This window comes from Rana temporaria, chromosome 10 (assembly GCF_905171775.1).
Source record: "Rana temporaria chromosome 10, aRanTem1.1, whole genome shotgun sequence".
Lineage (NCBI taxonomy): Eukaryota > Metazoa > Chordata > Amphibia > Anura > Ranidae > Rana > Rana temporaria.
Genome location: NC_053498.1, coordinates 132,755,194 through 132,770,281, shown reverse-complemented (window position 1 = coordinate 132,770,281; position 15,088 = coordinate 132,755,194). Strand labels below are relative to the sequence as shown.

Below are 15,088 nucleotides of genomic sequence, written 5' to 3'. Positions count from 1 at the left end.
CAACATACAGGGATATACAATGTAATACTGACATATAATCACACACATAGGTTGGACTTGATGGACTTGTGTCTTTTTTCAACCTCACCTACTATGTAACTATGTAATTATGAATTATGTAATTAACTACCACAGCACTCCACAGCGCTGTGATAGTACTTTGAGAACTACAAGCCGAGAGCCGCAAAGGATGTCGGGGCTTGTAGTTCCTTCACACACAGAGCTGAGCCCTGCACAGCCGCACTGTTTTCAAAAAGTGACAGCTAGTACTGGGAACTTCTCCCTGTAGTACTGTCACAAGGAGTGCAGGTATGAGCAGCGGCTGCAGCATTTAAAACATGTTACATGTTCCACCCTAAAAACAGGTGAAAGATGTAACATATTCCCAAAGGTGAACCTATCCTTTACCAAACATTTTGCATTATATTTACATTTGACAATGATTTAAATGCAAATAATCTTGCCACCATATGCTAAGAAGAATGCATGTTCATATAAATATTTTGGATTATATATGTCCATAGTGGCTGCCATATGTGCTAATTATGTATGCAGTCTGTACATCCCGGTTGTGCTAATATTCTTATATTATTGAACTTTTCTCAGACAGGGTTAGATTTACTGAAAACACACTGCCTTGGGTCCCTAATAATGTGCAATGCTGCTGATAGGCATATGCCTTTGCCTATGCCTTAGGGCACGGGAGCTCAGGATCAGAACTTTTGACTATTTTACTCAAAATAATATTGGGATTTGACTTCTCTGAAATATGCTCTCATTTCCACCAATCATAAATAAGAAATTGTTAAACGGATGTGGTTGATTGTGAAATACTACATCCTCCAAGAAATATGGGCTTTTCAAACAGCAGTAACATTTATGAAATTGTTTTAGTTGGTTTCCCAAACTTGCAGCAATTCAGTATGTTTCTCTTTCTGTCGCTCCTTTGCATCTACTTATTCATCATTGCTGCCAACATTATTATCTTCTTTGTAATCCAGCGACAACCCTCACTACACAATCCCATGAACTTTTTCATCGCGGTGTTATCATGCTTGGATATTTGTTATACGTCCGTAACCATTCCAAAAATGTTGGCTGATCTTCTGGATGAAGAGAAGAAGATCTCCTTCCCTGGATGCATCCTACAGGCTTACGTGGTACATTCATTAGGAGCTTCTGAGTGTTACATCCTCACAATTATGGGCTATGATCGTTATTTGGCCATCTGTAAACCGTTACAATACTCATCTATCATGACTACCAGGATTTGTATTTTTTTTTTGGTCGTTGACTGTTTTGTTGGAGGATTTTTAATCCCATTAATTGAAGTTGTTTTAATATCTCCTCTTCCATTTTGTGGTCCAAACCGTATTGAAAATGTCTTCTGTGACTTCCTTCCCTTGCTCTCCTTAGCATGCACAGATACAAAGTTCTATATAATGGTTGAATTTTGCATCGCCCTCTTCATACTGTTGATAATATCACTCCCTTTAATCCTCTTTTCTTACATCAGCATAATCCATGTTATTCTAAAGATGAAATCCAAAATTGGGCGCAGAAAGGCATTTTCCACCTGCGGAGCCCATCTTATGGTAGTTACACTGTTTTTTGGCAGTGCTGCTTTCATTTATGTACGAGTTTCAGAAAGTTCCTTTGTAGACTTCGATAGGACTGTTAGCCTCACCTATGCTGTATTCACTCCATTAGCCAACCCTGTCATATATGGTTTAAGAAATCAAGAAATTAAAAAATCTATTTAAAAATATATATGCTTTCCTTAATGTGCGTAAAATAACATCAACATTAAAATATCAAGATCCATCTTCTTTGTATTGAATTCTATCTATTTTAGTATAACCACCAGTTTTGCCAGCTTGACAAGTTTGTAGCCAATAAAAGTTGAATAATGCTCTTCTTCTTCAATTTGCACTTCTTCTACCAATGCAAATGCTTCTGGATATTATGTAGGCTTTTCAAAAAACGTTCTACTTTATAATATCTATTAATTGAGTTTATCTATTTATAAAATGAATATATAGGAATGATTGCACTCTTTTTTCATACTCGTTCTCCTTGTTTAGATGGGCCCTCTGAAGTTTCGATCAGAGATTCTGAAAGCACAGCTGCTTCTGCTGTGCTCGCTTTAGAAAACCTCATTAAAGCTGTAGAAAATCGTGGCTGGCAAAAAAAAATTAAAATCCCTTGTAAAGGGCTTAGAATGAAGCCCTCCAGCGCCACTCTGTACCCTCTGACAGGGCTCTTATCTTCACCCGGTCTTCCTTACGGGTTTGCAGGCTGTATGTATGTAAACCAGCAGCCAACCTTCTCCCGATCCGTGCTCTCAGCCAATGGCTGTAGAGTGCTGATCAGAGTGTTCTGGTGGGGGCGTCCCACTGTCTGCACAACAACTCAGTGGGGGAGATCGCTGGACTAACCTTGCATGGTTAGTACAGCAGCTCTCGACCGAAGCTGTCCGTTTTCTGTGCAACCCATGGGGTTGTTCGAAAAGAAACTGTAGTGTGTACCTGTCTTACTCATCATAACAAATGTCCTCATTGAAGGATAAGCTCCATCTTTGTTCTGAAAACAGCTATAAAATGCTTCCCCCAACATTCTGTATTTCTGGCCATTATTTGACGGGTGTTGTGGTAGATCACAATGATGAATCTATCTTGTGGGGGCACAGAAAGCCTTGAAAATTTTACTGAGATTCCAACTCTTACCTTCTCTATCAAAAACATTACAGAAAAAAGTTTTGTTTATTCATACACTTTAAAGCCTCATACACACTATAGGTTAACCAGAGGACAACGGTCTGAAGGACCGTTGTCCTAGGTTAACCGATGAAGCTGACTGATGGTCCGTCACGCCTACACACCATAAGTTAAATAACCGATTGTGTCAGAACGCGGTGACGTAAAACACAACGATGTGCTGAAAAAAACGAAGTTCAATGCTTCCAAGCATGCGTCGACTTGATTCTGAGCATGCGTGGATTTTTAACCGATGGTTGTGCCTACTAACGATCGGTTTTGACCTATCGGTTACCAATCCATAGGTTAATTTTAAAGTTGTCTTTTTTTTAACCTATGGTTAAATAACCTATGGGGCCCACACACACAGACCGTTAACCTATCGTGTGTACGAGGCTAAAGAGAGAAGGGTCTCTTTAGGGGTTGTAAGGATTTGGTTATGGCAACAGTTAAACAATAGGGTCAAGGCTCTCTTCTCCCATTGTGTCCTATAGGCCCCTCTCCCATCTGTGCCCTAGAGGCCCTACCAACATTTTCTTTCCTTCTTTCTTTTTTAACTTGCCCTTTCCAGTGTTTGCAGGTCAGTTACTTGACACACTGGGAGTGGTTTACTAAAACTGGAAAAACTGGGATAGGGTCCCGCCGGCTTCATCATCAGCAAGAAGAAAAAGAAAAGAAAGTAAAGTTTTTTTTTTTTCTTCTCTTGTTTGCTTTAATTGAGCATGAACTGCCTTATCCTGGTAGTACCAGCGCACTGACCACTAGGGGCAGTGTTCTGCAGCTTCTACCAGCACAGAGAGACAATTGCATATAGTTATTTCTCCTTAGCAGTTCAGAAAAAAAGTATATAAATAAAGTATATATTTCAGCACTTACTTTGAATGTGTCTCTTTGGAAGGAAAAGAGGTTTTGCCTTTACTGGGGAGGGTGCAGCTTCAGTTCCAACCTCAGTGACTGTATATGCATAATTAATGTATATTGTATATGTTTTTCTTTTCCAATTTTCGTTTTGCAGGTGGTTGACCAACTATCAAAAAAAACCTTCAGAGAATGGGGCAGGATAGATAGTTAGGAGTGTGAAAAATGCACTATGTATCACTGTACATAAGTGCAAAAATTGATGTTTTAAAATATTTGTAATTTTCTATTTTCTTTCCTACTATTCTTTGTAATGAAATGCAGATTCAGGTCTGGTATTCAGGCTTGAATACCTTTTTGTTGAGTCACTGAGGACAGTGTCTATTCAGGTGGGGGGAGTGTGTAGCGCCTGGTTACTTCCAAGTACCGGTGCTATTCAAATTTAGAGGGCGATCAGTTACTAATGACTGATCCAAATTACAATGTTCAAATAGGGTCTCTGTTTCAGCTTGGCTGTGCTGTGGGCTCATTCTGTTGTTACTGGGGTGCTATCCCACCCCAGGGCGACAGGTGGCAGCAGCAGAGTCGAGACTTGGGTGTTCTTTTCCAGCAGCCAATCAGGAGGGAGTTTCCTCGCTGGGCATGCTGGGAGAGGGTATTTATGGGACAGACGCCATTGAGTCTGGGTCTTCTTCCAGTGTGGCACCCACCTTTAGGGTGACCACATCACGGCACCCCGGCGTTATGGCCTACCTGGCTGGGGCGCGCTTGCCACATGGTGTTCCTGGTTCCGGGACCATGTTGGTCCAGAATGTTTGAGTAACGGCGGGGACCCAGTGATCGACTGGGTTCCCACTTTTGAAGATCCTAAGCGGTAGAGCTGTTCGGTGGGGAGTCTGTCTGAGGAGCGCCAATGAGAGGCTGGCGATCCAAAAGGATTTCGACAAACCACCGGGGATCAAGGTAGCCGGACACTGAAGGATTGATCACCTGTCATTCGGTACCTGGGTGACGTTAAGCAGGCGATCCAGGTGTAATTCTTCCGAGAAGGATTGCCTCCGCATTTTCAATCAGAGAGGGCCTGTGGCAGAGGTGTCTCTCTGAAGTTCATTCCAAGAAGGGTCTGTGGCAGAGACTTTTCCTCAAATCCAAGTTCATTTCAAGGAGGGTCTGTGGCAGAGACTTTTCCTCAAAAGGTTTGAGTGATACTCCAGCTGCCAGGTCAGTGAGAGAGCCCTGTCCGGGTATGCTAAGCCCACTTAGGTAGGAGTGGTGCAGAAAGTGTTACGTATGGGACAGTTCCAAATACTACGCCTGAATCTGCTGTCCTCCTTCTTCTTCCAAACTCTATCCTATCATCACCGGTTCATTGTTTTTACTCGGCTGGGTAATAAAGAGCACAGAAAAGACACTTGTTGCGGACATTCCTTTACTATTGCTTTATGCACCTTTTACCCCTAGGAATTCGGAAGTGCCACGAGGTAAATGTGCCACCCAAAACAAACCAACAGCTCCTCCGTGGGTAGTGCTACATAAGGATAATACACAAAGCCGTTGCGCCCTCTTTTCTTTATTTCTCCTACATACTTTTGACTCCTGTGCTCTGTACAAGTTTTAACCCTCCCCCCACCCAAATTTGTCCATGATGCACACTGTCTGCAGGTTAAGGGGAGAGTGGTTGGGGTCAGGCCCTAGCCCTGTCAAGTGGGGGGGGCTATCAGGTATGTTGTACGGGGCCCTATGATCTCTAACGTTGGCCCTGGCAAAACCACACAGCAGTCAGTCAGCAGCTGTTTTAAGCTCCAAACTAAAAATTGATCATCGAGTCCACATATAGTACGTTGTTTAACCCTTTCACATTTTCCAAGCACAAATGAAGGGAGTAATGGGGGGCTGAGGTACAGCCCCTGAAATTCATTGGCTTTGCAAACAATTTGTCTTTGGAATAACCTTTTATTTGAAATTTACTATTACAATTTTAAATTCCTCAGATTTTAATTTCCGCAGGTTATTCTTTTCCAGATTCTCCCTCCCTTCTTGTTTTATAAAACCATTATCGGGAGGAAAGGAAGTGCCTTGGATAGCCATAGACAGACAGGACAGCCAGATAGGTGTTCTAATCCTTTCCCACTCTCTCGAATATTTTTAAAAAAATTGGGGCTGGACTTACACTTTATAAACTGACAATTAAAAATGATGGCCCGGATTCACAAAGCACTTACGCCGACGTATCTCGAGATACGCGGCGTAAGTGTAACTATGCGCCGTCGTATCTATGCGCCGTGCCCACAATCTGAGATACGCCTAAAAATAGGCTTCATTCCGACCGACGTAACTTCCCTATGCCGGCGTATCGTGGGCGCATATTTACGCTGGCGCTCCCATTGATTTTCGATTCAAATATGCAAATGAGGCAAATACGGCGATTCACGAACGTACTTGCGCCCGGCGCATAATATACGCGGTTTGCGTAAGTCGTACGTCCGGCGTAAAGTTATTCCCCATATATGAGGCGCAACCCATGCAAAGGTATGGACCAGGGAACACAAGCCGTTGTATTTTACATAGTTTACGCTGTACGTGAATATGGCTGGGCGTAGGTTACGTTCACGCCATAGGCAGTGATTAGACGTATCTTAGACAGTTGTTTCGACGTGATTCTGAGCATGCGCACTGGGATGCGTCCACGGGACGGCGCATGCACTGTTCGTTATTCGTATCTGTCTGGCGCTCGGCCCATCATTTGCATGGGGTCACGCCTGATTAGCATGGCTCACTCCCACTTCCACCTACGCCGGATTACGCAGAGGAAACCCAGCGCAGTTTGGGAGGCAAGTGCTTTGTGAATTCTGTGCTTGCCTCTCTGCGCTGCGTCGGCGTAGCGTATATTAGATACCCTACGGCGGCATAAATATGCGCCGATGTATGTGAATCCGGGCCGATGTTTATAGTTAGAATTCATGGGATAACAGGCCCCCAAGGACTTAGAAACATATGTTTGTTTCTATATATACGTTAGAGGCAAGGAAGCTTAGAACTCTGTAGTGTATTAATGTGCTTTTACTAAACAAAAATGCCGCACATACAACTGTAGGAAAAACAATTCACTACATGCAAAATATCACAAAATATGCATACAATATACACACGATATCTATCTTTCCCAGCAAATTAGCATGGTTAATGTGTGCAAGAGGCATACACTAAAAATTACTTAACTTGGGTTGCAGATTTAGGGGGAGATTTTCTAAAATTGGTGCACACAGAATCTGGAGCAGCTGTGCATAGTAATCAGCTTCTAACTTCAGCTTGTTCAATTAAGCTTTAACAATATAACCTGGAAGATGATTAGTTATTATGCACAACTACACCCCCTTAGTGTAATTCCCAGGTAAAGTTCCTATTGTCAGTCTTTAAGATGGAGTCATCTTCCAGGATTCAGGGTCTTCCAGACTGCCTCTTGCTTCTCCAAAGTCCTGCAAACAACTCTTTCTTCCTTTGTCTTCCAACACATGGCTTGTTCAAGTCCTTTCCCCTCCCCCCCACTTTCTGTACATAATTTCCTGTGCTGAACTAATGAACCAGTCCAACAAGTTAATTTGCAGATCAATAGGGGAGGCCTAGTTTCTTAAACAATGCATGATCTTAATTCTAGTACTTGGAATGGTCAGGTCTGGAAAGTGGGGTCCCTCGGGGAATCCATCCTGGGACAATCCTGTTAAAATTTATTCATAAACGATCATGATGGATAAGTACCTACCTAGGTTTCTCAGCATTAAGCACACCATTGATTCTGACCAAATCTCCAACTCCATTTGCAGAAATGCAGCCCCAAACTTGCAAGAAACCTCCACCATGCTTTACAGTTGCCTACAGGCGCTACAGCCAAATATTTCAGATTTTGAATTATCAGTCCAGAGCACCAGAAAAGGAAGGGGGGAGGTGCACCTAAATGTAATATTAAAGCATAAGTATTATTCCATAAGGTTAAAAACACAGGATGTAAGGCAAATCACACTTTTAGTGTTATCAGCCCTGTGGCTGCCTCTGTCCTGCAGGCTCATCTGGCAGTCTGATGGCTAGAAGCAGGGGTTGGATGGTGCATTAATTGGGTGAAAGCTGGAGTTGAGTTATTGAACTCTGCAAACAAATTTTTTTCCATTTCATGCAAAGGACATAAGAATAGCCTGGTAAAACATGTAAAAATGTTAACTACTCTTGCAGGCTAGAAATGAGACTGTGAACTTATGAAAAATTAATCCACATTTGCCTGGGAGAAAAAAGAGGGAAATTATTTTTAATGTTTTTTTTTCAGTTCAATATATGATATTAAAAACAATGGGGTAGATTCAGGTACCGGTGCGCACTTCTTACGGAGGCGCAGCGTACCGTTTTTACCCTGCGCCTACGCAAATTATCTGCGCTACGCTTCATTCATGAAGCAGTAGCTACGTAATTTGCGCGGGCGCTCCTTAAAACTGCCCGGCGTAAGGGCGCGTAATTTAAATGATCCCGTAGGGGGCGTGGATCATTTAAATTAGGCGCGTTCCCGCGCCGAACGTAGTGCGCATGCTCCGTCAGGAAACTTTCCCGATGTGCATTGCAGCAAATGACGTCGCAAGGACGTGATTTGCTTCAAAGTGAACGTAAATGGCGTCCAGCGCCATTCACGATTCACTTACGCAAACAACGTTAAATTTTAAATTTGCGACGCAGGAACGACGGGTATACGTAGCATTGGCTGCCCCTGCTAATAGCAGGAGCAGCCTTACGCGGAACCCGACGAACGGAAACGACATAAACTGCGTACGCAGGGCTCGCATAGGGTTGTGAATCGGCGTTAGTATGCAATTTGCATACTATACACTGACCACTACGGGAACGCCACCTAGCGGCCAGCGTAAGAATGCAGCCTACGATACGATGGCATAAGAGCCTTATGCCAGTCATATCTTAGGCTACAGTCGGCGTATCGAGCTCTCTGAATCAGGAGCACTCGATACGCCGGCGCAACTATGGTTACGCAGACACAATTGCTACCTGAATCTACCCCACTATATACAAATTACCGTAATATGCATCCCTATTAATCATGTATGTATTTAATTGACTCTCTCTTTCTAGTGACAACACAATTGCAGCTTTTATTTTAACAAACTAAAAGATTTAACATGTTAGTATTGTACAATTATGATAGCCATTTCTAATAAATAAATAAATACATAAATATTGCATTCATTAGTACTAACTGTGAACGTTAGCAGATATTGTTTTTAGTTAACATAAAAGTATTATTTCCATATAAGTGTCATAATTACAACAACACCTAAATTGAATAAGCAGTGATGTCAATAGACTGGGGATACAATCCCAATGTGTTTGAAGATATTTAAACCTCGAAGAAAGAGCCAAAGCACTTCATTTTAGAAGGAACATTATTATGAAGCTATAAATCTGAAAAACATCTTGCACCTACTGTGTAAGACTGGCTGACAGATTTCTACAAAAATCTAAGTAATGGAATAATGTTTCTGGCATTCAAACAACAACCAATAAATACTGTATATCTATAATATGGTAAGATTCGTTCAGCTGCACACATACTTACTATACATCAGTGGTCCCTATGATACATTATGATGAAACTACCTGAAGCATAACATCATTGTTCTTTCAAAGCAAACTATTTCAGTTATTGTATTGTACAAAGGAGCAAAAAGTAAGTAAGCCAACCTGTTGGTCGGGGTTTATTTTTGGACTTGGCACCCTTAAATTATTCCACCCAACTGTTATGGCTTTGGGTCAGAAAAAAAGTGTAAGGATGAAAAAAAAAACTTGCATGGTCATTATTGCTATACTTTAAGATCTCAGAGTGAAACCCATTCCTCCAAAGAGAGCCACAGCCATGCTATAGTGATCTTCAGTGAATACGTACCATTGACTCTTTTGGACTAATTTAATGGGATTTTTGTTTCAGCGGCCCTCTTTATTAATGTATGCTCCATACCTCTACCCCTTTCCCCTAGTTTACCTAGCGCCATATAATTATCTCTTTTCATTATTGCTATGCTACTTTACAAACTATACTATTTTATGCTAAACTTCTGCTCTGTATTTTTTTTAAAAACACAAATAGTAGGTGAAAATATTGCGATTGCTTTATTTTTTTTAAATGGAAGACATATTTTTTTTTTTATAACAGTCAAATCAAATGTCTTCTTTTATCTTCTTTTTCTTCTTCATCTTTTCTAAAATGTAAAAGAAAAGTCAATGCTCAAATCTGATTTGGTTAGGTAACAGCAGACAAGTCAGACACTTTCCTTTCCTGTCGATAAATTAAAAATAATAAGATACCATCAAAATATTAAAAGGTTTTATTGTAAGAGTCTAGAAAGAATCCTCCTCCACAAAGACATATTTTCTTCTGCAAGTGAAGATATGTTTTATTTGAGTAACAACACCGTGTCTGAGTTCATCATTGTCGGATTCCCAACTTTGTACCATCATGGTACACTTCTGTTTGTGTGCCTTTTTATTGTTTACCTTCTTACCATTGCTGGTAATGTGACGATATGCGTTCTAGTGAAGGTGGACTCACACCTTCATTCTCCGATGTATATATTTATTAGTTCTCTATCCTTTCTAGCCACTTGCTGACGGCCGTACGACTTTGTACGGCCTCAGCGCGGCTCCCAATCTCTAACAGGCCGTGTTTTTACGGCCTCTCCTTTACACGTTCCCCGCGCGCGCTCCCGAGCGCGCGGCGGGGAACTTCTGTACTGGCCGTGTCCCTTGGACACAGCCAGTCACAGATCGCCGTGAACGGCCAATCGGAGCGGCCGTTTCCTAGGCGATCTGTGCGGCCAATGAGAGATGATCTCATATGTTTACATATGAGATCATCTCTCATTCCCGGCTCTCGCAGACAGCGGTGCTGTCAGGGGAGAGAGGAGACGGATCTGTGTCTCTTGTACATAGAGACACAGATCGGTCACCCCTCCCCCAGTCACCCCCCCTCCCCCACAGTTAGAACACTAATTAGGGTACACATTTAACCCCTTCCTCACCCCCTAGTGTTAACCCTTCCCTGCCAGTCACATTTATACAGTAATTAGTGCATATTTATAGCACTGATTGCAGTATAAATGTGAATGGCGCCAAAAATGTGTCAAAAGTGTCCGATGTGTCCGCCATAACGGCGCAGTCCCAATAAAAATCGCAGATCGCCGCCATTTCTAGTAAAAAAAAAGCATTTATACAGTAATTAGTGCATATTTATAGCACTGATTGCAGTATAAATGTGAATGGCGCCAAAAATGTGTCAAAAGTGTCCGATGTGTCCGCCATAACGGCGCAGTCCCAATAAAAATCGCAGATCGCCGCCATTTCTAGTAAAAAAAAAGCATTTATACAGTAATTAGTGCATATTTATAGCACTGATTGCAGTATAAATGTGAATGGCGCCAAAAATGTGTCAAAAGTGTCCGATGTGTCCGCCATAACGTCGCAGTCCCAATAAAAATCGCAGATCGCCGCCATTTCTAGTAAAAAAAAAAATTTATACAGTAATTAGTGCATATTTATAGCACTGATTGCAGTATAAATGTGAATGGCGCCAAAAATGTGTCAAAAGTGTCCGATGTGTCCGCCATAACGTCGCAGTCCCAATAAAAATCGCAGATCGCCGCCATTTCTAGTAAAAAAAAAAAAAAAAAAATAATAATAATTCTGTCCCTTATTTTGTAGGCGCTATAACTTTTGCGCAAACCAGTCGCTTATTGCGATTTTTTTTTTTTTTACTAAAAATATGTAGAATACGTATCGGCCTAGACTGAGGATAAAAAAATAAACGTAAAAAAAAAAATTGAGCTATTTATTATAGCAACAAAGTAAAAATATTTTATTTTTTTTCAAAATTGTCGCTCTATTTTTGTTTATAGCGCAAAAAATAAAAACCGCAGAGGTGATCAAATACCACCAAAAGAAAGCTCTATTTGTGGGGAAAAAAGGACGTTAATTTTGTTTGGGAGCCACGTCGCACGACCGCGCAATTGTCAGTTAAAGCGACGCAGTGCCGAATCGCAAAAAGTCCTCTGGTCAGGAAGGGGTTTAAGTGCCCAGTAAGGAAGTGGCTAGAGATCTTTTATACAGCAGTCACCATTCCGAAGATGTTGGCCAATCTCCTAGTTGAAAACAAAACTATATCTGTAAGAAGCTGTGTCTTTCAGACATATTGCTTTCATGCTCTTGGATCTTGCGAGAACTGCCTTCTTACTGCCATGGCCTACGATCGGTATTTGGCCATCTGTCACCCACTTCATTATTCCTCCATCATGACTTCCACCATGACCATTAAGTTAGCAGGTTCCTGTTTCACTCTTGGCTTTCTGTTTCCCCTCACTGAGATTATTATGATTTCTAAACTGTCGTTTTGTAACAGCAAAATGGAACATATCTTTTGTGACATCCCGCCATTGATCAGCATGGCTTGTGGTGACACCTCCATCAACATCCTTGTTGATTTTATAACAAATTGTTTCAGTATAGTTGTCACCTTTTCTTTGGTAATGACTTCATATTTGAGGATCATTGTGGCTGTTATGAAAATAAAGACATCTGCTGGACGAATGAAGGCTTTCTCTACTTGTGTGTCTCATCTGACTGTGGTATTGATGTTCTTTACCTGTATTTTATTTATGTACATTCGGCTTACCAAGAGCTATTCTTTGTACTTTGACCGTGCTGTTTCAGTCCTCTATTCAGTGGTCACCCCAATTTTGAACCCTATAATATACAGCTTTCGGAACAAAGAGATCAGACTTGCTGTTAAAAGCAGAATGGGTCGAAAAGGGAATGTGCAGTTCCGGTTCCAATAAAATATATTATCAACCTGTATAGGAAATAATACCAGTTCTTATATGTTTATTTTTAAGAGAATCTGTTTTGTTAAGGTTTGAAAAATGTGAACATTCAGGCCTTCATTAATATACTTATGCAAGCTTACCATAAGAAAGGTTTCCATATGTTTTTTCTTTCAGTTTTGATTACTTTGGGGCAGATCCACAAAAAGAATTATGCCAGTGTATCTATTGATATGCCGCGTAATTTTAAATTTCCCGCGTCTTATCTTTGTTTTGTATCTACAAAACAAGATACGACTGCATCTCGGCTCGATCCGACAGGCGTACGTCTTAGTACGCCGTCGGATCGTAGATGCATTTTTTCCGCCGGCCGCTAGGTGTCCGTCGAATTCCGCGTCGAGTATGCAAATTAGCTAGTTACGGCGATCCACGAACGTACGTCCGGCCGGCGCATTTTTTTACGTCGTTTGCGTTCGGCTTTTTCCGGCGTATAGTTACCCCTGCTATTATGAGCGTACTCAATGTTAAGTATGGCCGTCGTTCCTGCGCCGAATTTTGAATTTTTTACGTTGTTTGCGTAAATCGTTTGCGAATAGGGATTTGCGTAGAATGACGTCACCGTCCGAAGCATTGGCTTGTTCCGGTTTATTTTCGAGCATGCGCACTGGGATACCCCCACGGACGGCGCATGCGCCTTTCCAAAAAAAAATTGTTTACGTCGGGTCACGACGTATTTACATAAAACACGCCCCCATCACATCCATTTGAATTCCGCACCCTTATGCTGCCAAAGATACACTACGCCGCCGTAACTTACGGCGCAAATTCTTTGAGGATTAGAGAAAAAAAAAAAGTTACGGCGGCGTAGTGTATCTTAGATACGCTACGCCCGGCGGATTAATGCGCCGATCTATGTAAATCTGACCCTTTGAGTCTGACATTAGCTTGAGCGTACGAGGTCAGGGGGTCACCTGACTTACCTCACACAGTCTCACATGGTCTCACACAGTGTGGTCAATTTACTAAAGATGTAAAGGCTGCTTACTTAGCATTTTGAATGCAAAGTGTATATTCAATTTGCCAAAAAAAAAAGATATTAAATAAAGTGTCCCATGTTCATCTTGTATACTCAAATGTATGCAAAACAGGATTTTTGCCAGCATATGATTGGTTGTCTAAAGTGAACACAACCTTATAATTTTTACTAAGCTCATTGAGAACCAACTTTGCTAAAGCCTAGTAACACATAAGTTTTTTTTTTTTTCCGTTCAACTCAGTGGGCTGAACGAAAAAAATGGAAGAGCTCGGGAGGAGCTCCCCTGCCGAGCTATTGTGTTCTGACAAGGGGATGGCCCCGCTGCCAGAACACACTGGTTAGCACTCTCAGCCATTGGCTGAGAGTACTGCTCGGGTGCCGATTGGCAGACCTTTTTTGCTCATGCCCCTTCAACAGTCGGACCAGCTGCTGTACACACAGGCCGATGCTGCCCGATATTTGGCCCATGTGTATGGCACTTAAGTGACTAGTGCCTACTCTTTTACTAAATCAAGTCCTGTATATAACAGGGTCAAATAACAAAGCTAAAAGGACAGTAAACAAGGCACCACTGTTTTATCCTGCTGCATGCTGTCAAGATTTGGGATGCAGTTTGCAGTCAGGCAATTAACAATGTGGTAAATGTCAGACTTCAGATGACTCTTGCCTCAATACACAAGCTAAAGTCAAAAAAGAAGAATGGAGCACCACTCTACTGAGCGAGACATAATTGTATCATGTAATAATTATTTCCACAGTTGCTGTGTATATGATACTCCGCTATAGAAAAAAAACTGGTTACACACACAAAATTCAAGTTTAACTCCATCCAGGGAGATATAAAAGACACAAATTATTGCAGCTCAGTAATCATTACTATAAAAATTATATTTGATTAGTATAGAAACCATATTGCTGGTCAAAGACCAGAACACTTTTTGCAATTGGGCTTTGCTTCGCTTTAACTGACAATTGCGCGGTCGTGCGACGTGGCTCCCAAACAAAATTGGCGTCCTTTTTTCCCCACAAATAGAGCTTTCTTTTGGTGGTATTTGATCACCTCTGCAGTTTTTAGTTTTTGCACTAAAAAAACAAAAATAGAGCAACAATTTTGAAAAAAAAAATATTTTACTTTTTGCTATAATAAATATCCCCCAAAAATATATAAAAAATACTTTTTTTTCCTCAGTTTAGGCCGATACGTATTCTTCTACATATTTTTCGTAATAAAAATCGCAATAAACGTTTTTTGATTGGTTTGCGCAAAAGTTATAGCGTTTACAAAATAGGGGGTAGTTTTATGGCATTTTATTAATATTTTTTTTTTTACTAGTAATGGCGGCAATCAGCGATTTTTTTTCGGTACTGCGACATTATGGCGGACACTTCAGACACCTTTGACACATTTTTGGGACCATTGGAATTTTTATAGCGATCAGTGCTATAAAAATGCATTGGATTACTATAAAAATGCCACTGACAGTGAAGGGGTTAACACTAGGGGGTGGGGAAGGGGTTAAGTATGTTCCCTGGGTGTGTTCTAACTGTAGGGGGTGGCCTCACTAGGGGAAATGACT

The 15,088-nt window shown here is 41.3% G+C and overlaps 2 protein-coding genes across 2 annotated transcripts; both read left to right on the top strand.

Moving 5' to 3' along the window:
- The first annotated feature begins 790 nt into the window (after positions 1 to 790).
- LOC120916113 (olfactory receptor 6N2-like) lies at positions 791 to 1,786 on the top strand. Its single transcript, XM_040326930.1, has one exon. The coding sequence runs from the start codon at positions 852 to 854 to the stop codon at positions 1,761 to 1,763; it is 912 nt and encodes a 303-aa protein (XP_040182864.1). The 5' UTR covers positions 791 to 851; the 3' UTR covers positions 1,764 to 1,786.
- Positions 1,787 to 10,052: 8,266 nt separating this feature from the next.
- LOC120915871 (olfactory receptor 6N2-like) lies at positions 10,053 to 12,490 on the top strand. Its single transcript, XM_040326681.1, has 2 exons — positions 10,053 to 10,255; positions 11,746 to 12,490. Exons 1-2 carry the CDS (start codon positions 10,053 to 10,055, stop codon positions 12,488 to 12,490), a joined length of 948 nt encoding a protein of 315 aa, XP_040182615.1.
- The last annotated feature ends 2,598 nt before the right edge of the window (positions 12,491 to 15,088 follow it).

Bases quoted from the DNA above. Each gene is read 5' to 3' on its own strand.
- LOC120915871 (XM_040326681.1), top strand. From the start codon at position 10,053: ATGTTTTATTTGAGTAACAACACCGTGTCTGAGTTCATCATTGTCGGA. The intron at 10,256-11,745 runs TCTAGCCACTTG...AGTAAGGAAGTG, and splicing joins TTTATTAGTTCTCTATCCTT to GCTAGAGATCTTTTATACAG.
- LOC120916113 (XM_040326930.1), top strand. From the start codon at position 852: ATGGGCTTTTCAAACAGCAGTAACATTTATGAAATTGTTTTAGTTGGT.